The sequence below is a fragment of the Euprymna scolopes genome, chromosome 3, assembly GCF_053919585.1.
Source record: "Euprymna scolopes isolate OS-2025 chromosome 3, ASM5391958v1, whole genome shotgun sequence".
NCBI classification, from domain to species: Eukaryota; Metazoa; Mollusca; class Cephalopoda; order Sepiida; family Sepiolidae; genus Euprymna; species Euprymna scolopes.
In genome coordinates, this window is record NC_136484.1 from 79,848,814 (window position 1) to 79,876,277 (window position 27,464).

At 38.8% G+C, this 27,464-nt stretch overlaps 1 protein-coding gene across 6 annotated transcripts in view; it reads left to right on the plus strand.

The window, feature by feature from the left end:
- Positions 1-27,464, plus strand: part of LOC145256465 (serine/threonine-protein kinase Nek8-like) — a 453,710-nt gene that overhangs the window by 373,297 nt on the left and 52,949 nt on the right. For 5 of the 6 annotated variants that reach the window (XM_080115404.1, XM_080115420.1, XM_080115435.1 and 2 more), the window contains one exon: positions 12,166-12,327. The exons of the other annotated variant lie outside the window; for it this stretch is intronic. In XM_080115404.1, the coding sequence (XP_079971530.1) occupies positions 12,166-12,327 (162 nt within the window). The remainder of the gene's footprint in view (positions 1-12,165; positions 12,328-27,464) is intronic. 6 annotated transcript variants of the gene reach the window in all.

The following is a 27,464-nucleotide window of genomic DNA, read 5'->3' on the forward strand; positions in this document are numbered from 1 at the left end:
CTCCAAGACGAGAGCCATCCATTTCAATTGATGCCAGATGGGGATCAGAGCGTTGATGATGTAAAAATAGAAGCTTGGTTTTAGATGCATTAAAAGTAACCAGTCACCTCTTCCCCCTACTGTACCACGCACTCAAGATCAGAGGAGAGAGAATCAGAGAGAACTTTGTCATGTACAGCCTGGTGTATGGCCATAGATGGTTGTGTCATCAGCATACATGTCAAGAATGATTTAAGTATGTGTTTTGAGAGATCATTGATGTAGATCAGGAAGAGAGTTGGGCCCAGGATGGACCCCTGAAGGACTCCAGCATTAATACTATAGACCTCTGATTTCTGCCCATTGACCATTACTCATCAGCCTATCAGAGAGAAATGATTTGATAATTGAGAAAACATTTCCAGTTATACCGTAGCTGGAAATCTTGTAAAGTAGGCCTTTATGCCATACCTTATCAAAGGCTTTTGATATGTCAAGAGCAATTGCCCTAGAAAGGAAGCCTTTGTCAAGAAATTCACTAATCCTATGAGATATAACCGTTAACACATTTACTGTAGATCTAGCAGAATGGAAACCATATTGCATGTCACTAAGAAGGTTATTTTTGCTGAGGTGGTTGACTACTTCTCCATTTAACATGGATTCCAACATATTACTCATGATGCACAGGAGATATATTGGTCTGTACTGAAAAGAAGATGACTGATCACCTGAATTCTTAAATACATATTGGTGAGGTTTTCAAGGGCGTTGAGAAGCAGGGAAGAGGGAGATGACCAATCACCTGAATTTTTAAATACAGGGCATACTGATGAGGTTTTCCAGGGTGTTGGGAAGCACTTCTCCTTAAGGCAACGCGTAAACAGTTTTGTAAGTATGGGGCAAGTTCTGGTTGGAGCTTTTTCAACACTATAACTGGAATGCCGTCAAGGCCAGTTGCTTTACTGAAATCAAGGTTCTTGATTAGCTTGGAGACATCACGCACAGATATTTGTATGTTGCATAGCGTGTTGTCTGTTATAGGAGGAAATACGGGGAGTTGATGGCCTTCGTCGCATAGTGTAGAATTAATGGCAAAGTTCTTGGCAAATGTTTTGGCCTTGTCTGCTGATGAGATGATCTCAGGTCTATTGATGATGATTGGGATAGAACGCGTGCTTCTGTTCAGGATCCTGTTTGCTATTTGCCAAAACTGGTGGGGACCAAGCAGCTGCTCAGCTACTTTGGATTAAACGGCAGCTCTCTTGCATTTTTATTACTCTTTTAGAGTCCTGGCAGTCCTGAAAGCAGCTTTAGTCTCAGTACATCTATTATGTTGGTAGCTATGGAAAAAGTGATTTCTGTGCGCGATGGCAGCAGCACATTCTGGGGAGAACCATAGCTGGCTGGGTTGTTGGAATTTTTTAGATGTTATGAATCGGTCTATGCCTACAATTAACCATTCGGTCAGGTCTGGTACTATAGAGGACACATCTTTTTAAACATGGAATGCAGAGGTAGATCAGATATGAATGTATGGAAGGTATTCCAGTCAGCCATAGAGTATCGATATACAGTACGGTAGAGAGGTACGTCTAAAGACTTATTACATTTCATTTTTATCTTAACTGATACAACTGAGTGGTCGGAGGATCCCAGAGAAGATAGAATGGAACATGAACAAAGCTCAGGGGAAGTTGTGAGAAAAAGGTCTAGAAGGCTTGCATACTGACCGGTAGTATCGGGCACACAGATGGGTTTGTGAACAATCTGAGTGAGGCTATAGGCAATGGCAAAATCATAACAGAACCTCCCCATATCATCTGTCTTGTTGTAGAGGGCAAATATAAATGCAGTGGTGTAAGCAAGTGCAACCCAGAAGCACATATGAAGTAAATTAAGCTCTTCTCTGGAGATATCCTTACCACAATGCTCTGATCTCCTATCTGGCATCAATTGAAATGAATGGCTCTCGTCTTGGGGAGGCTCCATGTTTTGACAAGCTTCTGGGCTGGATAAATGGTGGGATCCTTCTAGCGCTCTAGTAGATATCTCACTGCTGATGCAATTCTCTACCTGAGTAAGAGTCAGGTACATCCAGAGATGGAGTACCGTTGTCACATCTGGGCAGGAACTGCTGGAAACCTCTTATCATATTTCGACAAAGTTCAAAATAGACTTTGTAACCTGGTGAGGGTGCCCTTTTCTCTTCTCTGCAACTTCTTCCCACAGAAGAGACATTATGAGCCTGTCTTTACTCTATCACTATTTTCATGGCAGGTGCCTGTCTGAGCTCCAATCTATGCCCCCCCCCCTCGCTAAACTTTCATGAAAAACACTCATCTGGTTGAAACCACTATTAATAACTTCCCCTACTCTTTTTCTGTGCCTAATCCTAAACGTAGATTCCATGAACAAAGCTACTTTCTTAGAACTGCATGCTTGTGGAACTCTCTTCTATTCCCTGCTTTCCAGCTGACTACAATTTGATCATATTCAAGTCCAACATAAACAAATTCTTGATGAGCCATCCCCTTAAGTAGGATATTGTGTCATTGACTTGTGTACACTCATTAACCATTATCCTCGAGTGACCTTTGGGCCTTGATAAGTGGTAACTCTTTTGTAAACAAAAAAAGGAAGAAGCTATAAAGGGCTATAGTGCCATGGGTTGCTTCTTATTAATTTATGCCCGTTATTTTTTTGGATGGGGGAGATAAGATTGTAATTCCGGATTGATCCCAAACTAATCCAATCGCCAAATTCCATTTGGCAATTCCACTGGATAACTTTCAGATTACACTCCGATTGTTATCCAATGTAATCTACAGTGATCCCACTCAAAGACAGAACTTTCATTGATCTTGTGTGACATAACAACCAAAATGAAAACAGCTTTCTATACAGGATTTGCAGTGATCTGACAGACCGAAATATCTTGATGAAGTGGAAGCATTACATTACAGTACAAAATATGAGATATCTCCAAAAATAAAAGCAAAACCATACAAAAACTGCTAAATTGTGCAAACCACTGTTTAGGGAGCAATTAAGCTTATTCATTAAACCTATTTTCCTGCTCTTATTTACTTATACTGCTTTCCTCTTTTTGGAAATCATAATTTCTTATTCTATGACTAAGTGTAATGTTTAAATATAAGGCCTAAGCTGGCCAAATGTATATTGTTACTGATATATGTTACTAAAAAACTTTATCGACTTGACCAAGGCATTTTACACAGTCAGTCGGGATGATCTGTGGAAAATAATGAAGAAATTTGGTTGCCCAATTACTTTCATCACAGTAGTTCATCAATTCCATGAAGGCATGATGGCGCGCGTCCTTGATGATGGTGAACCCTCGGAGGCTTTTCCGGTAACAAATGGAGTTAAACAGAGCTGTGTCCTTGCCCCTACACTGTTCAGCTTGATGTTTTCTGCAATGCTATTTGACGCTTTCAGCGACCAGTCACCAGGCATCAACATTAAATTCAGAACAGATGAAAAGCTGTTAAACCCAAGGAGACTGCAGGCTGTGACAAAGGTGAGGGAAGCAGTGTTGAGTGACTTTCTTTTTACTGATGACAGCAACGAGTGAGAAATGCAAGACCAGATGAACAAATTCTTCGCAGCCTGTGACAACTTCGGCCTCACGATTAGCACCAAGAAGACCGAAGTTATGTTCCAACCATCTCCTAGAAATCTGTATCCTGAGCCAAGTATTGCAGTCAAGAGACAGAACCTTCAAGCGGTTGAGACCTTCATCTATCTGGGCAGCACTCTATCTCAGACAGCCACAATCAATCTCGAAATCAACAGCAGAATTGCCAAGGCAAGCAGCGCATTCGGGAGACTCAGAAGCAAAGTCTGGGAAAGGAGAAGAATCAGTATTGACACCAAGCTGAAGGTTTACAGAGCAGTTGTCCTCACCACATTGCTCTATGGTTCAGAAACCTGGACTACCTACAGAAGGCACGAAAAAACGTTGAACCACTTCCACCTGAGATGTCTCCGAAATCTCTTCCATATCAGATGGCAAGACAAAATCCCTGATACAGAGGTCCTGAAAAGTAGTGCTAATGTTCCCAGCATAACTACTACCATTCGAAAGACCCAACTGAAATGGGCAGATCACGTCTCCCGCATGCTAGATGAAAGAATCCCAAAACAACTCCTATATAGCGAGCTGTTCAGTTGGAGCACCAAGAAAACGCTTTAAGGACAACCTCAAAGTCTCCTTCAAAGACTTCAACATCAGTACCGAGTCCTGGGAATCGCTTGCATCAGACACACCTCACTGGCGTCACCTCATCAACAAAGGAGCTGAAACAGCTGAAGAGAGAAGAACCCTCAAAGCAGAACAAAAGCGTGCAACCCACAAAGCCAGAGCAACAAGCTCTGTCCCCACAACACCTGCTCACCACTGTCCAACTTGTGGGAGAGCCTTCCATGTCTTACAAGTCATCTCCGGAAACACAAAAACAATATTCTACTCACTGATGTCATATTCATCTTTGACTTTGAAGGACGAATTGTTACTAAAATAACTGGCACAAATGTTATTTCTAAATGTTTTTCTGTCTGTTTTGCATGATAAACATTAAAAATCCTTATACTCTTAAATCCTCTCCAAATCTCTGTATACCTATATTGTATATTAATGCTGTATTCTTGTAAGTTAACAAAAATAACCTTCTTAGTGACACTCAATATGGTTTCTGTTCTGCTAGATCTATAGTAGATGTGCTTACAGTTATATCTCATAGGATTAGTAAATCTCTCGACGGAGGCTACCTTTCTAGGGCAATTGCTCTTGACATATCTAAGGGTATGGCATAAAGGTTTACTTCACAAGATCTCTAGCTATGGTATAGCTGGAAATGTCTTCTCAATTATTAAATCATTTCTTTCTGATAGGTTCATAAGAGTAGTAGTTGAGGGGCAAAAATCAGAAGCCCACAGTATTAATGCTGGTGTTCCCTCAGGGGTCCATCCTGGGCCCAACTCTTTTCCTGATCTACATTAATGATCTTCCAAATCACATCCTTACATCATTTGTAGACATTTATGCTGATGACACTACCATTTATGGTAGCACATCTAAGACAGTAAACAACCAAGTTCTCTCTGATTCTCTCTCCTCTGATCTTGAGCACGTAGTACAATGGGGAAAGGAGTGGCTGGTTACTTTTAATGCATCTAAAACCAAGCTTCTCTCTTTACATCAACATTCTGATCCACATCTGGCATCCATTGAAATGAATGGCTCTCGTCTTCAGGAGGCCTTTTTTGACAAGCTTCTGGGCTTGACCATTACTCCTGATCTTAAATGGAACACGTACATCAAATCTGTTGCCAAGGCCGCTGGAAAAATGGTGGGATCTTTCTATCGATCCAGTAGATATCTCACTGGTGATGCAATTCTCTATCTATATAAGAGCCAGGTACGTCCAAGGATGGAATACTGTTGCCACATCTGGACAGGAGCTGCTAGAAAGGACTTGTCCTGCCTTGATAGAGTTCAAAATAGACTTTGTACCCTCGTAGGAGATGTCCTTTTCTCTTCCCTGCAACCTCTATCTCACAGAAGAGATGTTGCGAGTTTGTCTCTGATGTATCGTTATTTTCATGGAAAGTGTTCGACTGAGCTTCAATCTATTGTCCCCCCTCGCCAAACTTTCACAAGAAACACTCGTCTAACTGAAAACACTATCAATATCCCCCCACTCTTTATCTGTGCCTAAACCTAAACGTAGATTCCATGAACAAAGCTTCTTTCTTAGAACTGCACGCCTGTGGAATTGTCTTCCATTTTCCTGCTTTCCGGCTGACTACAATATGGTTGTGTTCAAGTCTAACGTAAATAAGTTCTTGATTAGCCGTTCCATATAAGTTATCAAATTTACCGAATTTTCATTACTAATGATTACTATAATGTCCAATTTCTACTGTACACTCTTTAACCCTTATCCTTGAGTGGCCTCTTGGCCTTGATAATGTGGTGATTCCTGTGTAAAAAAAAAATAGATAAATTAAATAAATAAATCTCTCCTGTTTCAACTGGACAAAATACCAATTGCTCTTCTCCCCAAGCTGATATAAAATCACATACTTTGCACATACTTTGGGAGGAGGGTTTAGTTTCCGGTCCTAAACTTTAGTAGGCTGACTTTTTCAAAATCGATAAATACTAAACATCTATAGATTTCTATTGCTAAGGGATGCATTAGCTTAACCTATATTTATACTTTAAAGAATATCTAAAAAATAGATAACTAATAACCACAGTTTGTGCCCAGATTATAAGTGATCTGTATTAACTAGCAACTATAGATTTCTTTCATTAGATGGGATAAAGTACTGGTGATTATTTTTACTTGAAAACTAACACCTAGAGCACATTTCGAAATGCACCCTAACCCTTATACTATAATTTTCCAATTAGTCACTAATCCACAAACCATATTTGATCTTTTCTTAACCCTCGTAGATATTCATCTTTAATCTACACTCCCACACTCATACATACCTCCTTTAAAAATGTAATCAATCTTAATCCTATTCTGAGGAGTGTAACTTCAAAGCAGATACTAATTATTTGATATTAACTCTATCAATCCTCACTATCCATGCAACCAGGTGCAGGAAAAACCCTCTCAATGCTGATAGACCAGTAGATCTTGTTACGTCATCCATCTAGAATAAGAAAAACTCTGATTTGTAAACCTATGCCACGGACCTCATACATCTTGGCACCTAACAGGGGAAGGAGGCCTACTCATTCCTGAATGACAACCTCCCTAGAGCTGATGACTTGATCAAATCACCGGTTTGCAAACCTAAACTGCTTAAAGAGTAGATAGGGTCTGCCTATCTATACTCCATATTCCTTCTTTGCCTATTAGCAAGGAGCAGAGGTGCGGCCACAAGGACTCAAGAGACGCCCAGTGCTTAGCCTTGTTTCCTAACTAGGGCAATGAATGCCGTCCCCTACACTTGCCTTATTCCCTTCTCCTATATCTGGGCATCTTGGGGGTGCTTATTTACCATATATGCTAACATGATTGGACTGGGCCACTCCTGTCGGACAAGTTTGAGGGTACCGGTTTGATAGTTGCTGGTTGCTGTTTCCAACTGACAGTACAGAAGCCTTTTGATAGCGCTTAGAGCGGCTGTTCTCTTATCAGTTGTGTAATATTGGGATATTTGTTGTGCCATGTCACGCATGGAAAGGCACCCTGCACTCATCTCTGATGGGTGTTCCCGAGACCACATTCTTGTGGATGAGAAGCTGGCTGATGGTCTACTCATGTTGCATGATGGTGCCTAAGCACATGCGTTTTGCTTAGCACCTCAATCTAGATCTGAAACTACTAAATAGAATGACATGACAGCTCAATCCAAAAGAATGTTCAAACCAGACACATACTTATGCCTCCTCCCTTGAGGCTTGCATTTACACATATCCGAGAACTTAGAACTATCTTAGAGGATGTAGAATAATTTCTCCTAGCAAACTCCCCAGATATCTTAGCACTAAGTGAAACTAACTTGCACTTCTCCATCCCCTCTAACATCTTTAACATGTTTGGTTATCTTACACTTTTTCGTAAGGACTTTAACAGGAACAGACTTGGAGTCTATTTTTGTAACACCCTCCTCATGTCTAGGGAATCTAAATTAGAATCAGGTGACCAGGCTTTCATGTGCTTTAAACTAAATTTACAACATAGCGTTAACTACTTGTATTTTCTTTATTGCTCTCCATCCAGCCAGGACTTCAATCATGTCTCTGGCAGCATAGATGTAGCACTCTCCCTTGACACTAGTGCCAAAATACTTGTATTTAGTGACTCTAACGCCTGCCACATAAATTTGCTTGGCTTCTCTAACTTCACTGACACAGCCAGTAGCATCATCCATAACTTTGCTATATCCCATTCCTTGACACAGACAGTAACATTCCCGACCCATCTCTCAGATTGCCAGGACCAGCAAGCCTCACTTGTGGATCTATTTCTGACAAGACATCCTGAGGATTGTGTAACAAATGCTGATTGCCCACTTGGGAATGCTGATCATGCTGTGATAATGATTGAATCACTCTAAACTCTCGACCCCAAGTTGAAGAGCCATTGCTCAAAATGATGACATACTAAAATAAGGCTGACTGGGATGCCATTAGCGATCACATGAGGAAATATCTTTTCTCTTCCTGCAGAATAGTGCACAAATGAGACTACTGAATGGTTCAAAGCAGCAATTGAAGCATATGTTTCTACACGGAAGTTCTATAGCAAACCCCACCCTCCCCAATGGTTTACTTCTACTTGCGCAGCTGCCATTGCTTAGAGGCAACATGCATACGTAAGATTTATCCAGCATAAGTCCTGTACAAACAGACAAAGTATATAGAAGCTAGAAGTAATTGTAAGAAAGAAGTAGCAACAGTTAAGAGTGAATATACTGAAACCACCAGGAAACACATTGAAGCGCAGAAATTAGGAACTCATGATTTCTGGAAAATCTACAATGGTATAGTAAATAATGGGCAATCAATAATTCCCCCACTATCCAACAATCATGAGGTTGTTTGCACAGCAACTGAGAAAGCTAACATGTTTGCCCATTATTTTCCCTCAAACTCTACTTTGGACCCAGCAAACCATTTCCTCCCTGATTTTCCTCTGTGGACAGAAACCACACCAAATGATCTGAAAATCACCCCTTCTCAAGTACATGATATCATAAAAAACATAGACACCTCAAAAGCATGTGGATCTGATCTCATGCCGGCTGTGCTATTAAAAAAAAAATATGCTCCACTGAGGTTGCTCCAGTTCTCTCTAAACTCTTTAACAAATGTCTTACCGAATCTTGCTTTCCTGACAGCTGGAATATTGCTTCTGTGGTACCAGTTTACAAAATCTCTGGCAAACGAACTGACCCATTAAATTATTGCCCAATTAATATCCTCCCGCTTTTCGTCAAAATATTTGAGTCTTTAATTAATGAAGCTCTAGTCCACACCTGCTAAACTTCTGTTTAATGATCAATATGGATTGAGGCAAGCCCAATATTCTAGCTGTAATCTCTGAACGTATATACCAAGCATTGAATAAGGCAGGGGAGGGGAGAGCAGTAGCACTATATATATCTAAGACTTTTGACAGATGGTCTTCTCATGAAAATAAAATCTATGATATTACTGGACGAATACTTAACATAATTAAATCCTTCTTAAATGAGAGAAATATCAAGGTTGTCCTCGATGGGCGTACATCCAAACAATATAATATAAATGCAGGTGTACCTCAGGGATCGATCCTTACCAGATAAAATTGTCTCTGATATGGGTATATTTACTGATGACATCACGCTCTATAGCAGGCATGTGGGGAAAACTAATGAGCACACATCTAAGGCAATGGCGGAAACCCTAGAGGAAGACCTTCACTCTGTAGTGGAATGGGGTCAGAAATGGATGGTAACGTTCAAAGCTGCCAAGACAAAGCTCGTTTCCTTTAATAATTACATGAAACCTTACCAACCACTAATAGCTTTGGCTAAAGATACATTACCTGAAAGTATTTCATTCAAACTCGTCGCCTTAACGTTCACAGGGAACATGAGTTAGAGTAAATACATTGAGAGCATTGCCAAGGCTGCTGCAAAGAAAATGGGCTTTCTCTATCGTGCTAGAAAGTTACTTACGCCTGAAAGTATCCTGTACCTCTACAAAGCCACCATTCGCTCATGTATCGAGTACTGCTGCACATTTCGGCTGGTGTATCTGCTACTAGTTTCTCACTCCTGGATAGTGTTCTAAAGAGAGTTGCCAACCTGATAGGTTCTGAACTGTTATCTAGGCTTCAGCCCCTGTCCCATCGACGAAATGTTGCATCCCTCTGCTTGTTTTACAAGTATTTTAATGGTGGATGCTCTGACGAACTACAAGCACTTGTACCCCCTCGATGAAAATACCCCCAACAAACCCAACAAGCAACAAAGTCCCACCCCTACACAGTAGAGACCCCTAGGTGTAAGAAAGTCTTCTACTCTAATAGCTTCTTCCCCAGAACTGCTAGACTTTGGAATTCTCTTCCAGTTTCTTGCTTCCCCAACTGTACTGACATGCAGAAGTTCAAGTGTAATGTAAACAGACATCTTGCTTCTAAACTCCCTACATATTAGCCCTGAAACTTAGATCCCTGATAGTAGCCCCCTACATCAAAGTGGCAATGTGCCTTGTTTGGTTAGAAAAATGTAATTTTAAAAAACTGGTAAAACCAAACAGGAAAACCATGTGAAAAAATAAATTCATTCGACTTAAGGAGTCGGAGTCAGATAAAAAAATTCTTACTCCGACTCCTTGTACTTTTAGAAATCCGACTCCGACTCCAACTCCAACTCCACAACCCTGATTTGAATATGTATGAAAAAAAATTAACAAAAAAATAAAAAATCTTTAGTGGAGAAAATAATAAAAAAAATTAAAATGAAATAAAATAAAAACAAGCACGAAATAAAAGTATGAATCAAATTTACCCCCAAAAAACGAAAAAAAATAAATACATGCACGATTAAAAAAAAAAAAAGTCTGAGATATATACGAAGAAAGTGAAAGAAAACACTTTCAGGAAGCAATCATTAAATGGTTAAATTTAAAAAAAAAAGAAGCTGTCATGAAAAATGCTTCTAACTTTAAAATATTTGAAAAAACTCAATGAAAAGTTTTATTTATTATTAAAAGAACGGGCTGAAAAATATTCTCATATAAAAATTGTTTGTTTTGCAGTTTAAACAAATAAAATGAAATATTCGATAGACATGTAAGAAAAATTCAAAAACAGGTTCATTTACTTTTATAATTTGTTAGATTAAAATTATCCAAATGAATGGGCAATTATATAATGATCCAAATGAAGAATTGTTCTTTCTCTTTAGAAAAAAAATATTTTTAAATTACCGCAAGGGGCAAAGAAAAATATTTTTTATGGCTATTAGCATGTAAGGGGCAATGAAAAATATTTTTTATGGCTATTAGCGTGATTATGTGGTTAAACACAAAAAACTTTAGGCATCGTATACCTACATGATGATCTGGTAAATATGTCACGCTGTCATGTTCATTGGCCTGTACATGGCGGCTTCGGTAAATACACTTATTTCTATTTTTTATGCTTGATTCAATATGTGATCTTACCTAATTCTGTTCCTGAGATATAGAGTCAAATATGCAAAGTTAGCTAAATTATATACGTAGATATCAGTACATAACTATAATAACTTGCACCTATATTAGGAATAATGTTGAATGTACGCAATTGCTCCAAATGTTGATCTAAAAAGTAGAATTGAAGTTCGCTTTTTTGTAGAAAAACATGTACCAAATACAGTGTTGGCAAAAACTATTTGAGAAAAATTTTTAAATAAAAGAAAAACAATTACTCTTCTGCTTTCTATTGAATTTTCATATATTTTTCTCATGAGAAATTTTATTTAATATTCCTATGATTGTTATGGAATAGTAACAAATTTTCATAATCTGATAATAAAATTATGAAACTTCTTACATGTCTGCATCTGTTTCTTGTATATGACAGATTTTTTATTCAATATTCAAATATCTATTGAAATAATTTAATTATGAAATAAAATGCTCCATAATGCATTTTGGTGTAAGTATAAACAAATCAATTATTGTAATCTTTCATTAATAGTTGAAAAAATGACTGCATTATTTTATGAGCCTTCAAAACAAAATTAAACTCTTAAAGAAAATTATTTCTAGCTTTAAAATCTGAGCAAATTATTAAATTATATTTATTAGAAGATTGAGAATTCAATAATTTATAACTAGAATATGTTATCTTAACAAAATTAGTTAACAGTTTGGTTCATTTTAGCAATCAAATGATGCTTTAACTTTTTTTATAATTGGGTAAAAGAAAATAATGATGGGGTTTTAAAGGAGAGTGGGCAAACGAACAGTGAAAGGCCAAATTGGGAGATATAGTTTATATAAATTAGTTGGAACTGATTAAAACGATTTAAAACATGTTTGCCATTTTCTGTTATTAAGGCATTAAAAAAAATTAAGCAAATCTTAAAAACTAGATAGCTTTTTCACTTTTTATGTTAAAAATTAAAAATTCTTGTTTTTGTTTCTATTTAATTTTGTAGAATGTGGAGAATGCTATACATTTGGATCCAATCAATTTGGACAACTCGGTTATGAAAGTGATCCAAATGTACGTGGACAACCAAGATGTGTTGAGGCCTTAAAACCTTTTTGTGTCTCTTTAGTCGACTGTGGTGATACATACAGTGTTGCTATAACAAAAGGTAAATCATTTACTAAAATCTCATAATCTTGAATAAATCTTTTTTCTATTTTATTTGAATACTTTTAGTTACACATTAAAAATAAGCTATGTATAATGTATTTATTTAATACATCTAATATGAAATTCAATTATTTTAATACTGAAGTCTTTAAATTTAAGTTTGAAATTGTCAAATACTGCTTTGTGCATAAAAAAATATTGTTCTTTTCTCCCTCTGATATGCGAGTTAACCTTATCGAAAAAAAATAATCCACTATCCTTTTTCTCACTGACACGTGAAGTATGAACAAAATGACCCTTAGTGAGCAAAAAAAAAATCTCTCCTCAAATCAAAGAAATATGAATTCTTTATATGCTCAAATTCGACATATGCAAATTAAGACATGATTGAATTTGAGCATATGTCGTTTTTTGTGTCCTATCGATCGGGTTTCGAGTTTTGAGCGTCGCACACACCACCCTTGGCCGCTTGTTTCAGTGATTGTTGTCCATCTCATGATCACATAGGCTTCATCCTGGCAGTGGTTATCTTTGTCAGATGCTTTTTCCCAATTGTGGAGCCTCTTCAGAACCGTGGGTTCATTAAGGCATGCGCATTTTCCAAACCTGTCTCATGACCATCTTCTGAGTCTGTTTTGTCATCTGATATCAGACTTTCCAACCTGCTCTCCAAGGATGTTATGCTGTCGGAATCTCCTTCTGGTGAAAGTACACAGTATTGGGGGCGCAGGTCCTTCATATGTCGGGACATCCCATCCACCAAGACAAACTATGGACTGATTATCTTGGTACCTTCACCCACACAGTTTCCAATTTAATATGGACTACGTTTAGGGCTACTGGTATTATAACATCGATTCCTTTCAAGCTCATACCCGATTCATCTGCAAGTGTCCTGAATTCTTTGCTGCAGAAAGCTGCATTATTATCTATCAGTAGTTCGCAAGGTCAACCATCTTCAAAGAAGACCACTTCCAGTTGGCGAATTATAGTTGTTTAGACCTGCCGTGCTAATTGCCTCCACACATAAAACCGCGATGGCCCGCAATCCATGAAATGGTTAGGAAATGTTAAGCACCATAGTGTGTAATGTCCATTCCCAACCATTGTCAATCACTGCTCACCTTCAGCTTTCCTTTCTTCCAGTGAATTGGCGCTGGATCTATACATAGGCATTTCACACACGTTCATATTGCCAATTTGACTGCTGCTTTTGTTGTCACAAGGCAAACTCTCCAGGCAAAATAAGTGGTGCTGGTGCATAGCACTCCTGGATGTCCACTATTTCTGTGAATAGACATGATCTGGGCCACATCCAGCTCAGCAACATGCACTGCACTGATTAGTGGCTTGGGTCCTGCATCCTTCTTTATGGCATTGAACCATCGTTGTGATACGCCCGTCAATTTATCAGCCATGTTGTGAATTGACGCAACAAATGTCACGTCTACTGAGAGATCATATTCCTTCACCAATTCTTTGAGTCGTCTTTTAATGAGCATCTCACTGGCAGCCTTGGTGTGAACTCACACTTTCCTGCTGAGAGTTTCTGACACCCAATTATGTACACACAGAGTCGGTCTTAATGTGCAACAGCTTGGTCTGCTGCTGTTTACACGGCATCCAATGCAGCCAGATTAATATGCTGCGCATTATTTTCAGGTCGCAGCCAACAAGAGTCCTTCACCACAGTTCCATCTCTTTCTAATGACACTCCAGTTGCTAGTGCACTGGCATCGACCCAGCTGTGCACATATCAGTCCCCACAAGCTGATCATTCCATTTTACTGTCTCCACAATCTCACACATCATATGCTGTAGTAGGGAGTCTGTCACCATGTCATTCCAGCCATCTGTGATTGAGCAGGCTCTTCTCTTTATTATTCCACATGCCACACGCAGCCACGCACATACTGGAAGGTGCCCTACAAGCTTTCCACACAAGGAAAATACAGTCTGTCATGTTATGATATTGGAAATTTCTGGGATTGCATTCCCTCATTTCCAGCATAGGACACTGTGCTCTCTTAAGACTGTCAGTCCCAGCACATGTGCCATCTCCAAGCTGTTCCGGGTCCTTGCATTCTTGTCCGAATTGAGCTAAATGTTCCTAGATTCAAGAGGCAGGCATAACATCTTCATCAGCAAAGATATCATTGATGTAAGCCGATGTCACGCAGTTCACAACTACCTCCTGTGATAGTACCCTGCTAACGATAGCCTTCATTATGAGGGAAGCCATGTTTAAGCCTAACCCTAAACGTGTCAGACAGTATTTCGATTGATCTCTACCATCTAGTATGGCCACAGTCTCTCATGGACTTGTACTTGGAGATATGCTCTCTGGAGGTCAGGCAGTGATACATTTGTCTTTTTTTTTTGGTGCCATTTACGCTTCTTCTTAGTGCAAACATCTGCATTCGTCAATACATCTATATGATTGTTGAGTTTGCGTTAGTCCATCACTGGTTGCACCTTTGCCTTATGCTGCTGCATTATGGCCATCAATAAAATTAATCCGTTGGGAGGTCTGAGTCTATCTTCTGGGTATGGCACAAGCCAACCCTTGTCCATCCACGCCCGGAGTTCTTGATCATCATCTGGTCGAAGTTCTGCAGCCACTTTATATTCTGACACTCCATTACACAGTCCTTTAGGTGGGCAGCTATCCATGCTCACTTCTGATGGTCAAATGTAACGGTAAAGTTTGAGTCACTGATTGAGATAACTGTACAAATGGAAAATCTTGATGCCGATCTGGACTGCACCCATAGGTCCTAGTGCTTTTGTGGCCGAACTCCCGTGGTGAGGTCAAGCAACTGACCTCTGGTCTTCTTCGAAACTGTGGTGCGTGATGTCTAGTCGGCCGGGAGCTCGCCACATGAAATTCTAAGCGCCTCTATGTCGAATTCTTCTGAAAGCGAAAAGCGAAGCTCACATATGCCAGAAAGAAGGAAGACAAACAAATAAAAATTCTATTCTACTAAAATTTAATTTCACAAAAATTACTGTCTTTTTACAGAAATGTACACGTTAACTTCTTAGAACATTTTTAAACTTATAAATGTTTCTTCTTCATTCTGCACTCGGGCGAAATTGAGAGGAGGGGTCAGTCATTTGTGAGCTGGTTCCTCTCGAGGTTGGCGCAAATCTCTCTCCAATCCGTCTAAAAAAAAAACTGGGCGCTTGTTTTTATATTTCGGGATGGGTCAGAGTGCGGTGGTCCTATTCAACCAATCAAAGCCAGCTACATATCTGGAGAAACCCCAGATACATTTGCATGTGTGCACTTCACCAATATTACCAGTTTTGTAATCTGGGACCAAAAATGGCATCCGTTCATATGACCTCCAGGGGTAATCCCTGTCATTCAGAAAGCCATAGTCTGTAGGTGTTCTCCAGGCCAACAAGTACAATCTTGTTTCTACATTATTCTAACATTTCCTGTTATTGGATTTTTTAAACAACAAAATATATCTCTGGCTTGGTAAGCATCTTGTTGAATTGAGGGCTTCTTCTCACCGCCCTTTAGCTACCGTTGGGATTTTCTTTCAACGATTCTCAGCTCAGTGTCCTGCAAGAATCCGATAAAACAGAGAGGAAAGAAAAGAAGAGAATCTTCAAGTCATCTTCAGTTCCTTTGAATTTCAGCATCAGGGACGTTTTCAGGATGCACATCGATTTTGTCAGCATCAGGAATCACATACCAGCTAGCCTGAATGATCGGCCCATTACATAACCGACGATCAGCCGACAAACACTGTAATGGGCCGATGATGGGCCGATTATTCAGGCTGGCTGGGATTTTCCAGAATCATAGGCGGGTTCAAACCAGAGTCTCTTTTGCCATCTGTGCAACCAGCCTCGAGATTCTTAGTTTCTCATTTCCTCCTTCTTTTTACACACCATACAATCGCCATCAAGAACATACTTATCATTACTAGTGTGCTCACTCCCGTTCCAGTAATCACTACTTTATGAAGTCTGTCCCTAGTTTCCATATTCTCCAGACCGTTTAATCGGGCCTGCAATTCACTCAAATCTATTCGCCTAACTCCTTCCAGAGCTTTTGGTAACAGAAGTCGGGTACGCAACGGTGAATGACAGATCAGGGGAGTCCCAGAGGTTAGGAAGGTTATTCAATTGGACATTCGCCCACTTTACTTCAGGAGCTTTTAATAAATACCGTTCCTCAACTTGATAATACGCAAGCAATCTTATGCCCTTTCCCCGGGCTTCACATCCCCTGTCCAGTTCTACCATAGTTAAAGGTGGACTCACCTTAATTATCCCAGCAGGCATGTTACTGCATACCTTGGACAATTCCATCTTCTGTTGCGTGGATACCAACTAGGTACCTTCGGCTACTCTTACAGCCAGTGGCAAAAGCCCCTTCACTTACCACCTCAACCTTGCAGACACAATTTATCACTCTCTCATCCCCCTGAAATAATCCCAACACACACAACTCATGCTCTCCAGTTACATACAATGGATTCTGTGATCTGCAAATTCCAAGACCATTGATTCTGCATTTTCCTGCCTCTCGCTGATTCAACAGCATAAATCTGTCTCTTGCCATATTAAACGCTACATATTCTGACTCCACTCTGTAACTGGCTACCAACCCCAACTTGGGTCTGTCCAGTGGATAGGGAACAGTAGAGTGATAACTTGATAAATCTCATACTTGGTTCCTCGGTCCCAGAGGAGTACAGACACAAACACCAATATTTTTTTCAGCTTCTAACCGCGCACTACACCCCAGGGTGTTATAATATTCCCACAATCCTTCCTCAGGGCTAACTGGAAGTTGTAGATGCGATGGTAATTTTTGTCTTATATCCTCTAAAACATTTTGCCACTGATCCGGACTTATTACACTGGGAGACAAATGTCCCAATGCTAGGGAATCTAATTGGGCCCCTATGTGAGTGGTCTACTCGACCAATGACTGCTTGGTCCATTGTAACCATCGCAGCATATGCATTAATTGTAAATATCTCTGTAAAAAGGCTTTTCCTCTCGAAAACTCAGTTTCTATTCGACTAGACACATTCCACAATTCCTCATGCAAAGCTTCTAATTGACTGATTATATCATTAAGAGCTTCCCTATTTTCTTGCATTTCTACTCTAGTGATATTTAATATTGATAACCTTTCCTTGGTAACTTGTGTTAACGTTTTCTGCCCTCGCTCTAACTGCTCTATTCGGATCTTTATTAATTCGAGGTGCTCTTCTGTAACTACTCCAAATAATGTCTCTAAAGCTTTGCCTATTATAGGTATAACCGCTCTCTTAGGCCTGAGTTCCAGGTTCCTAAATCTCTGATAATGGTTCCTTTGATCGGTCCACCTGTGCCTTAAAATGTGCGTCTCATCCTCTAAGGAACTCAATATCTGCATATATTGCCCCACCTGTTCATAGGTACTAACTAATTTTCTTCTTAACACATCAAACTGATCAATTCCTTTTCTATGGGTGCTAATTAATTCCCTATAGGGCCGCAAATCATTCACTAGTGTCACCAGTTGGTTCGACTGTGTGATTATTACCTCGCTAGTTTTCCTGAAAATGGCACCCCTTCTCACTAGCAGCACAGTAGATGTCCATAGCAGTCCCAACAGGAGCAACACCATGATCGTCTTCATCTCTGCAACGGCAGGAAAAAATGGATCGATCAGTGACTCAATCGTCCAACTGATACACCAATAACAACGTATGGGGCCGGGTGCATTTAGCAACTGTGGTGGCTGCCCAACAAGACATGAAAAGAAATATGGCCACGCGTAATCGATGATGCCTTACCAACAATGGAGCGACAAAAAAAAAGAAGAAAAAAAATAACAAATTCTCAGGGACTCATTTCCCTTAGTTACACGATGTGCGGACACTCACTTAAAAAGAAGGCGACTATGGTCGGCCAATAACGTCAAACAAGAATAAGAACAATTTTCTCAGGCTCACCCCTCAGTTATGCCGCATGTCGTCAAAGGTCTCTGACAAAAAGAAGGAATATGCTATATCAATAGCAACGCACATAGAACTGTTATACAAGGTCGTTGACCCCAAAAAATACCTTCATATCAATAGCTACATTAGATCAATGTCTACTCGTATATAGAATTAATTTCCCAGCAAAAGATATCCCACCTAAGGAACAACCGCAGCCGACCAAACATCGTCATACATCAAGGCAAAACAATTTCTCAAGGGTCAAGGAACCCTTCACCTTTGTCGACCATCTCAGCAGGTCTGTACCAGCAGACCATGCAAAAAAAAAACAGGCATCACCAACAGAGACAAATCACCAACAAGACAGTTCTCGATCACCACACCCAATAAAACTCCTCGGTTGAGTCATCATCATTCTTCCTTATCCCTGAATTACCACAGGAATCAGAAGGTCGGAGGCGCCATCCTCCTGTCTTTTTTTTTTTTTTTTTTTTAACACTAAAGAAAACATGATTCCCTAATTCATCGAATCCTCTTCGATATTTCAGAACACATTCCTATGTATAAAAATTATAAATAGCCAGCTATGCCCCCCACCCCCCTAGTGTTCACTCAGGGGGTGCGTTTGAGTGGGCCCTGCTCAGACACACTGAGTAACACGAAGGGACCGGCCAACTACAATCACTACCTATCCTAAAAGTCCAGTTGAAATGTTCCAGAATTCATCCCAACTAAAAAAAAATGAATTACTAAAATGTGTAATATTTAATGGCCTCGCCAGCCGATTGTTAAAGCACTTCCCGCAAGAAATTCTATTCTTGATTAATATCTTCAAGCACGATTAACACGCGCACAGTTTATTCATAAAAAAAAAACATCTAAAATTATAAATCGCTTTTGCGCTAATTTTGGGTGCACTACAATTATTTCATTACTTCACTCAATGATACTAATAATTATTCTCAATTAATTTCATTCAGATTGCAGCCCCTTGACCCTTATTTCGCCATTAAAAAATCCTTCCCGACAGAGGTAAAATTCCATTTCTTCCCAAAGCCCAATTTAATCGCTGAAATCAATGCCTTTAATTATTCCCATCTGAATTCAATCAAAATCTGTTCAAACTGGTATGAAATCCTTCCAGACTGAGGTAAAAAGAAAAGAAAAATAAACTTTTTTCTTTAAAAAAAAATCTCTTTTTTTTTCAAAAAAAAACTAATTCAATTCTCAACAATCAATACTTATAATTATTTTCGTTGGGAATCATAAAAACAAAGTCTCATAAGTTTAATTTTCCAACAACAATGATTAATATGATATTAATTAGCTGAATTAACTTGTATTTTAGGTAGCGATATTAATAATATCGCTACCTAAAATACAAGTTAATTCAGCTAACAGATTTCATCAAAATTCACGAACAGATTAAAATAATATTCATTTTTGTTTTTTTTTTCACCTTTTTTCAACTAAATTCAATTACCAGAATTCTCCCTTCACAATTTATATGTAATTTCATTAACGAATCTTTATTAATAACTATCAATCAATCGTAGGTATTCCTCGAAGAGAGAGAGAGAGAAAAAAGAATGGAAAGGGGAAAGAAAAAAAATATTTCACATAAAATTCCTCCCCCTTCCAATGTGCGCGAGAGGGTGTCGGTGGTCAGGCGTGCGGTTGTCAGCTGCGATCGTCACTCGCTTTCCCCTCCTACTGACACCATTCAAGTCAGCAGCTGGCAATTTACGCAGACCTAACTCCTCCCACGCACAGTGGAACTTATCTATTTCTCCCTCACTCTCTCCCTACACCACCCACATTTGTTAGATTTACACAATATTTTAAATCAACACCTTTATTTCACTATATTTATTTATATATATATTTATATATATCTCTACAAAATTAATTTATGCTAACTGCAGTCAGCTAGACAAAAAAAGCAACCTGTGCAATTTTTTGAGAGGTGCTCATGCTAGAAACGTATTTCCCCTAATCACTGGCGTAGCTAGGGGGGGGGGCGCCCCGGGCGGCACACCTGAGGGGGCGGCATTTTGAGGGGGTAAAAATAGAAAGTAGAAAAAATAAATAAAAATAAACAAAAGCTAACAAAAAATCTGACATTTTATACTGAAAAAGTTGTAAAAAATCGGAAATTTTTGAGGTATCAGAATCAGAAAAATGTATCTCTTATTTACGAGCAGCACATGTCAGGGGCGGCATTTTGAGAGGATAAAAATAGAAAATAGAAAAAATATATAAAAGCTAACAAAAAATCTGAAATTTTATACCGAAAGTTTGTAAAAATCTGAAGTATTGGAGGTATCGGAATCGGAAAAATGTGTCCCTATTTTACGATTCCAAAACCGATTCTTTTACATTTTTAATTTAATTTGTCTTTATTGATACTAATTATAAATATTTATTATTTTTAAATTATCACTAAAACTAAAATGAGAATAACCTCAAAATACGATGTAAATTTATTTTATTTGTAAAACAATTTTTTTAAATTGCATAAATTCTCTATGTAACCTTTCAAAGAAAGCAGTTGCTTTACATGTTCTGAAAAATGTTGAAAAATTAAACAGCAACAGTCTTTGCAGCCCGCGGCGATCGTAAGATTTGCCCCCCCCCCCGCATTTGATAATCTGTTAACCTTCAAAATTCCAAAAGCCCTCAAAATATTTATTTTCATGGAACTAATGTTAGACTGCAGCTATTAGTCCTAGATTTTCATCATATTACAGTACTCGTCAAAGAAGATCAAAGATTTTTCAAAACAATTATATAATTTTCTTCGGATTAGTGTTCACACAATTCCCTTCAGATTAATGTTTACATACTTATTATTATTGAAAAAAAATTGTTAAATTAAATTAACTGGCTACGTAATTGTATACGTAGCCAGTTAATTTAAGAATTTCTTTTCAATAATAATTGAATATTATTATAATAATAATTGAAATTTCTTTTCAATAATAATATATGACTTGGGTGCCCATGAGCTAGAATCGAAATCAAAACACAACTCTCCACCCTCATTCCCTAGCCTCTGAACCATTAATAAAATAAAGACTGGGTACACAAATAAAAGAAACCAAATATTTTTTCAAAACAAAAACTTATAATTCAAATTATAAAAAAAATGTTAAAGTAAATGAATTCGCTACACAAGCAAATATAATAATAAATTTAAATGAGAACATTTGAAAACCTGAAAATGTTATGAAATGATAAAATCATTTTTATTTACTTTTTTGTCGTTGTTGTTAAAGTCCGAATTTTCGCCAAATAACATGGAGAGAATAGTCCAATGTAGTTTTCTTTTCTTTGTCTTCATAATGTTATTATTAAGAGGTCGAGCCCTCCGAAGAGAAAAAACGTCTTGTATCAGTGCTTTTTTAAATCCATGTGTGTAATCGCTCGGTTTTCAGAAATTTGTTGTTGTTAATAACGTTTCAACTCTTTTAAAAATAGTTTTAATATATTTTAAATAAATGTATTTATGAATGTCAAATAAGGCTATAAATTTATTTTTTGTGAGAGAACTGTCGCTTCCTAACCTCTGGGGTGTAGTGCGCGGTTAGAAGCTGAAAAAAATATTGGTGTTTGTGTCTGTACTCCTCTGGGACCGAGGAACCAAGTATGAGATTTATCAAGTTATCACTCTACTGTTCCTTATCCACTGGACAGACCCAAGTTGGGGTTGGTAGCCAGTTACAGAGTGGAGTCAGAATATGTAGCGTTTAATATGGCAAGAGACAGATTTATGCTGTTGAATCAGCGAGAGGCAGGAAAATGCAGAATCAATGGTCTTGGAATTTGCAGATCACAGAATCCATTGTATGTAACTGGAGAGCATGAGTTGTGTGTGTTGGGATTATTTCAGGGGGATGAGAGAGTGATAAATTGTGTCTGCAAGGTTGAGGTGGTAAGTGAAGGGGCTTTTGCCACTGGCTGTAAGAGTAGCCGAAGGTACCTAGTTGGTATCCACGCAACAGAAGATGGAATTGTCCAAGGTATGCAGTAACATGCCTGCTGGGATAATTAAGGTGAGTCCACCTTTAACTATGGTAGAACTGGACAGGGGATGTGAAGCCCGGGGAAAGGGCATAAGATTGCTTGCGTATTATCAAGTTGAGGAACGGTATTTATTAAAAGCTCCTGAAGTAAAGTGGGCGAATGTCCAATTGAATAACCTTCCTAACCTCTGGGACTCCCCTGATCTGTCATTCACCGTTGCGTACCCGACTTCTGTTACCAAAAGCTCTGGAAGGAGTTAGGCGAATAGATTTGAGTGAATTGCAGGCCCGATTAAACGGTCTGGAGAATATGGAAACTAGGGACAGACTTCATAAAGTAGTGATTACTGGAACGGGAGTGAGCACACTAGTAATGATAAGTATGTTCTTGATGGCGATTGTATGGTGTGTAAAAAGAAGGAGGAAATGAGAAACTAAGAATCTCGAGGCTGGTTGCACAGATGGCAAAAGAGACTCTGGTTTGAACCCGCCTATGATTCTGGAAAATCCCAGCCAGCCTGAATAATCGGCCCATCATCGGCCCATTACAGTGTTTGTCGGCTGATCGTCGGTTATGTAATGGGCCGATCATTCAGGCTGGCTGGTATGTGATTCCTGATGCTGACAAAATCGATGTGCATCCTGAAAACGTCCCTGATGCTGAAATTCAAAGGAACTGAAGATGACTCGAAGATTCTCTTCTTTTCTTTCCTCTCTGTTTTATCGGATTCTTGCAGGACACTGAGCTGAGAATCGTTGAAAGAAAATCCCAACGGTAGCTAAAGGGCGGTGAGAAGAAGCCCTCAATTCAACAAGATGCTTACCAAGCCAGAGATATAATCAAGTCGGTTGAAAATTTACAAACAGATTTTTCGCGCCTTTTTTTCAGCAAAGTTATCAATGACTCTATCAAAATTCACTTCCTCGACAAGTTCCCTCTCTATTGAGAGGATTGCCAAGTCTGTAAGTCTTGTCTGGCTCATTGCTGATCTAACATAGTTTTTTATGAGCTTCAGTTTTGAGAAAGAGTGCTCACAGTTAGCAACGCTAATAGCTCTGGTGAGGAAAATTCTCAGCAAGATCACAATATTAGGGATGGAATCCCCAAGTTGGTATCTTTGTATAAAGTTCAAAAGTTCAAGAGGTCCATCGATTTTGTCTTTTTCGAGAGCTTTTACAGCATACTGTAACCTCTTCCTTTCAGCAAAGAATTTCTCTTTTTCTATATCTTCGTCAAATCCACCAAGCTGACAATCATAATTATCATCAAGCAGATTTGACGGTATAAGAAAAGCATATTTATTTGCAAGATTGTGAACTTGTTGAAATCTGCAAGATATTTCTTCAGTCAATATGTCTATGACAGACAGCATTTCCCATCTCAACTCAGTATCAAAACTCAGCGCTGCATCAGTCAATCCTTCACCATCCATTCGTTTCTTTTTGCGAATACGACGCTCCATGCTTATCCCCATTTCAGAGCAGAGTGTTTTTGACTCGTCTATTGCAGTGTCCACTATCTTTTCTCTATTCTGAAGAAGGAAATCTTTCAATGCCATCAGCCTGACAGAACTTTGTTGCAGATCCAGCCCTTTTTTTTTGAAGATATTTCTGGGCATCATTGATTTCTGGGAGAATAGTTTTCCAAAGGTTCAGAAATAAAAGAAACGGAAACGATAGTACCGAGTTGAGAATTAAAGATGCATCTGATCTTGTGGTTGCATTTTCTCCTTCTTCTGTGAGCTGTTCCAGGGCAATGACGACTTCCAATATTTTTTTTATCACAACATCTACAGCATCTGCTCGACTACTCCATCTAGTATCCACAGTCCGTTTGATACATAGACCGGTCAACTGAATCAAGACGTCCCAGCGATGTGTAGATGCAGAAAAGAACAAGAATAACCGGTCCAGTGTGCCAAAAAATGTAACAGAGTGAACCGCTACTGAAGCTGCATGTACACAAGCCAGATTTAGTGAATGGTTTGTGCATGGCACAAATAGAGCTTTTGGGTTGATTTCAGAGATTCGTTTCTGCACACCCGATCGGTGACCTGCCATAACAGCGGCATTGTCAAATGCCTGGCCAATACAGTCACCAATCTGTATCTCATCATTCTCCACTTCTCTCAAAATGAGTTCAGAAATGTCCTCCGCGCTTTTACCCTTTGTTTCGATGAAGCGGAGAAACGACTCCTCCACCGTCACTTCATTTCTGTCAACTTTCACGTAGCGCAACACCTCACTCATCTGGTCCTTGTGAGATACATCGGGAGTACTATCAAAAATTATACAAAAATACTTGCTTTTCTTTATCTGATCGATAATTTTCTTTCTGACCTGCTTTGCTAAAATGCTCACAAACTCATTTTGAATTTCTGGTGACAGATAAGAAATAGTGAATTTCTTAGGTTAACTTTAACCAAATGTTCACGGAGTACAGGGTCATATTTAGCCAATAGATTTACCAATTCCAAGAAATTTCCTTTGTTTTCTTGACCCCTTTCATCATTATGGATGTCTTCCCGGTGACCTCGTAGCGCCAGATTCTGCTTGGCAAGAAATCTGATAATGTCCAGCAATCTAGCTAGGATTTCTAGCCACTTCTTTGTTTCTTTCTCAATGATATTTTGCTTAACTTTATCAACTACCTTTCCTTCAGCAAGTCGGATCTTTAGCTCCTTCCAGTCAAGAAACGCCTGAGCATGAGATGTGCTTGCTTTATGTTCATGTACTTTTGGATTGAATTTCCACCAATTCTTGAAACCCACATTAGCAGAAAAACTCGAGAGTCCAATTGAAAATAGTCTGCGGCAGAAGCAAAATAAGGCTTCTCTGGCAGGAGAATACACCATCCAAGTTCGCAAACTTTTCTCACCGTTCCGCAATACCTGATAGAACCAGTTTTTTGTTAGCTTTCTAACATCGCCTTTTGTTTTTGTCCCTGGTCGCACTATTTCCTTGAATTCATGATCAAGGTGCTGCACAGCGGCAGATCCCTGCCGAACAAGCATAGCGCGAATTTCATGACTAATCTCAATAGGCCATAGACCAACATCTGTAAAATTACTGTCCAATTCATGAGGCTAAGACTTTGAAAGTATCAAACGTTTGTTTTTGTAGCATACTTTTTATAACTCCTTGTAAACTTTACAATTGCTAGCTGGGGGATCGGACAAAATCACCCCGGGCAACCCCCACCATCTACTTAAAACAAAAGGAAAACAGATAAAATCTCAAATGAATAAAAAAATATTAAAAATCAGTTTTCATATTTTAATTTTAATTTAATTGAATTTAGAAAAATTAGATACCGTAGAACTAATTTTCGCAAGGTATGAAAATTAAGCAACTACAGAATAAATGTTAACTTAATAATAATGGACCAGTTTTCCTACCTAGCAAAAAATTGACGAATTTTCCATGCACCCAAATGCCGGGGGGGGGGGGAATTTTACTACTGCCCCGGGCGGCAAAAGGTCTAGCTACGCCACTGCCCCTAATTACATTTAAATATTTCTCTGTATTATTATTATTATTATTATTATTATTATTTAAAAATTTTTTTTTTTTAAAGCAGCACTATAGCCGGATCTTCCCCAGTGGGCAGACGAGCTTTTTAATTCTCGCAGTTAAACAAGCTTTTCTTGTCATCGAAGCTGATCGTTATTTCGTTCCTTATCTAAATCTCTTTGGTCACAACCTACCCTCGCTCTACGAGCGACTCCTTCTTGACGTCATCACTCAACATTGTCGATGTACCCTTGTGTCACCTTGTATTATCAATGATTATTCCCTTTGCACCCTATGATAAAATAAGCAGCAAAAAAACAACATAACACAAAGCAATAATCAAATCAAGAGTGAGAAAATCATAATTAATTGAAACACGTTTTCAAAAAGAAAATAAACAAATCAATTCAATACAATTTCATGAGTCAAAGGATTAAAAGCTACGTTCTATTTTTTTTCTTTTTTTCTTCTTCCTACTTAACCCTTTCTGCAATATAAAAATACAAAATCATACAACAAGCGATTTGTTTCAACTTCAAAAACAAGCTTCCTCCTCCAGTTTTTGAAAACACTCCCCTCTCCTTCTCTGACATTATTGCTATCACTGCTATTACAGGCTCGTTTACTGCTTTGGCCATTCGCACACACACTCTATATGATGCACAGATGGACAAGCAGAGAAAAAAAAATGTTCACCGTGATTCACCGTCTCAGTCTCTCTCCATCTTTCTCTTCTTTGCCATGCTGATTGTCGCGCGCACAAAAGAAGAGGGGAAAAAGTTCTTTCTTTTTGTTATCTCTTCCCTCTCTTTCACTGTCTTTGTGTCTCACGTTTTGCTTTGTTTTTCTGTCTTTGATTTTTTTTCTGTTTTGTTTTCTTTCGTTTTTCTTTTTGTCTTTTTCAACCGTCTCTGAGTTTTTTTTTTTTGTTTTGTTTTTTCTGTCCTTGAGTTTGTTTTTCGGTATTCTTTCTTTCTTTTCTCAACCGTCTGTCTGTCTCTTTTTATTATTAAAGTTTCTCTTTTTTCTGTTTTCGTTGTTTTTTTTCCTTTCATGGTAACCAAAACAGGGCCGTGCTGGTCGCGGCAACCAGCTGTGGCTTAACTCCCGTGGTGAGGTCAAGCAACTTACCTCGGGTCTTCGAAACTGTGCCTCGTGATGTCTAGTCGGCCGGGAGCTCGCCACATGAAATTCTAAGCACCTATGTGTCGAATTCTTCTGAAAGCGAAAAGCGAAGCTTACATATGCCAGAAAGAAGGAAGACAAACAAATAAAAATTCTATTCTACTAAAATTTAATTTCACAAAAATTACTGTCTTTTTACAGAAATGTACACGTTCACTTCTTAGAACATTTTTAAACTCATAAATCTCTCTTCTTCGTAGATGGCACTCAGGCGAAATTGAGAGGGGGGGGGTCAGGCATTTGGGAGCTGGTTCCTCTTGAGGTTGGCGCAAATCTCTCTCCAATCCGTCAAAAAAAAAACTGGGCGCTTGTTTTTATATTTCGGGATGGGTCAGAGTGCGGTGGTCCTATTCAACCAATCAGAGCCAGCTGCGTATCTGGGGAAACCCCAGATACATTTACATGTGTGCACTTCACCAATATTACCAGTTTTGTAATCTGGGACCAAAAATGAC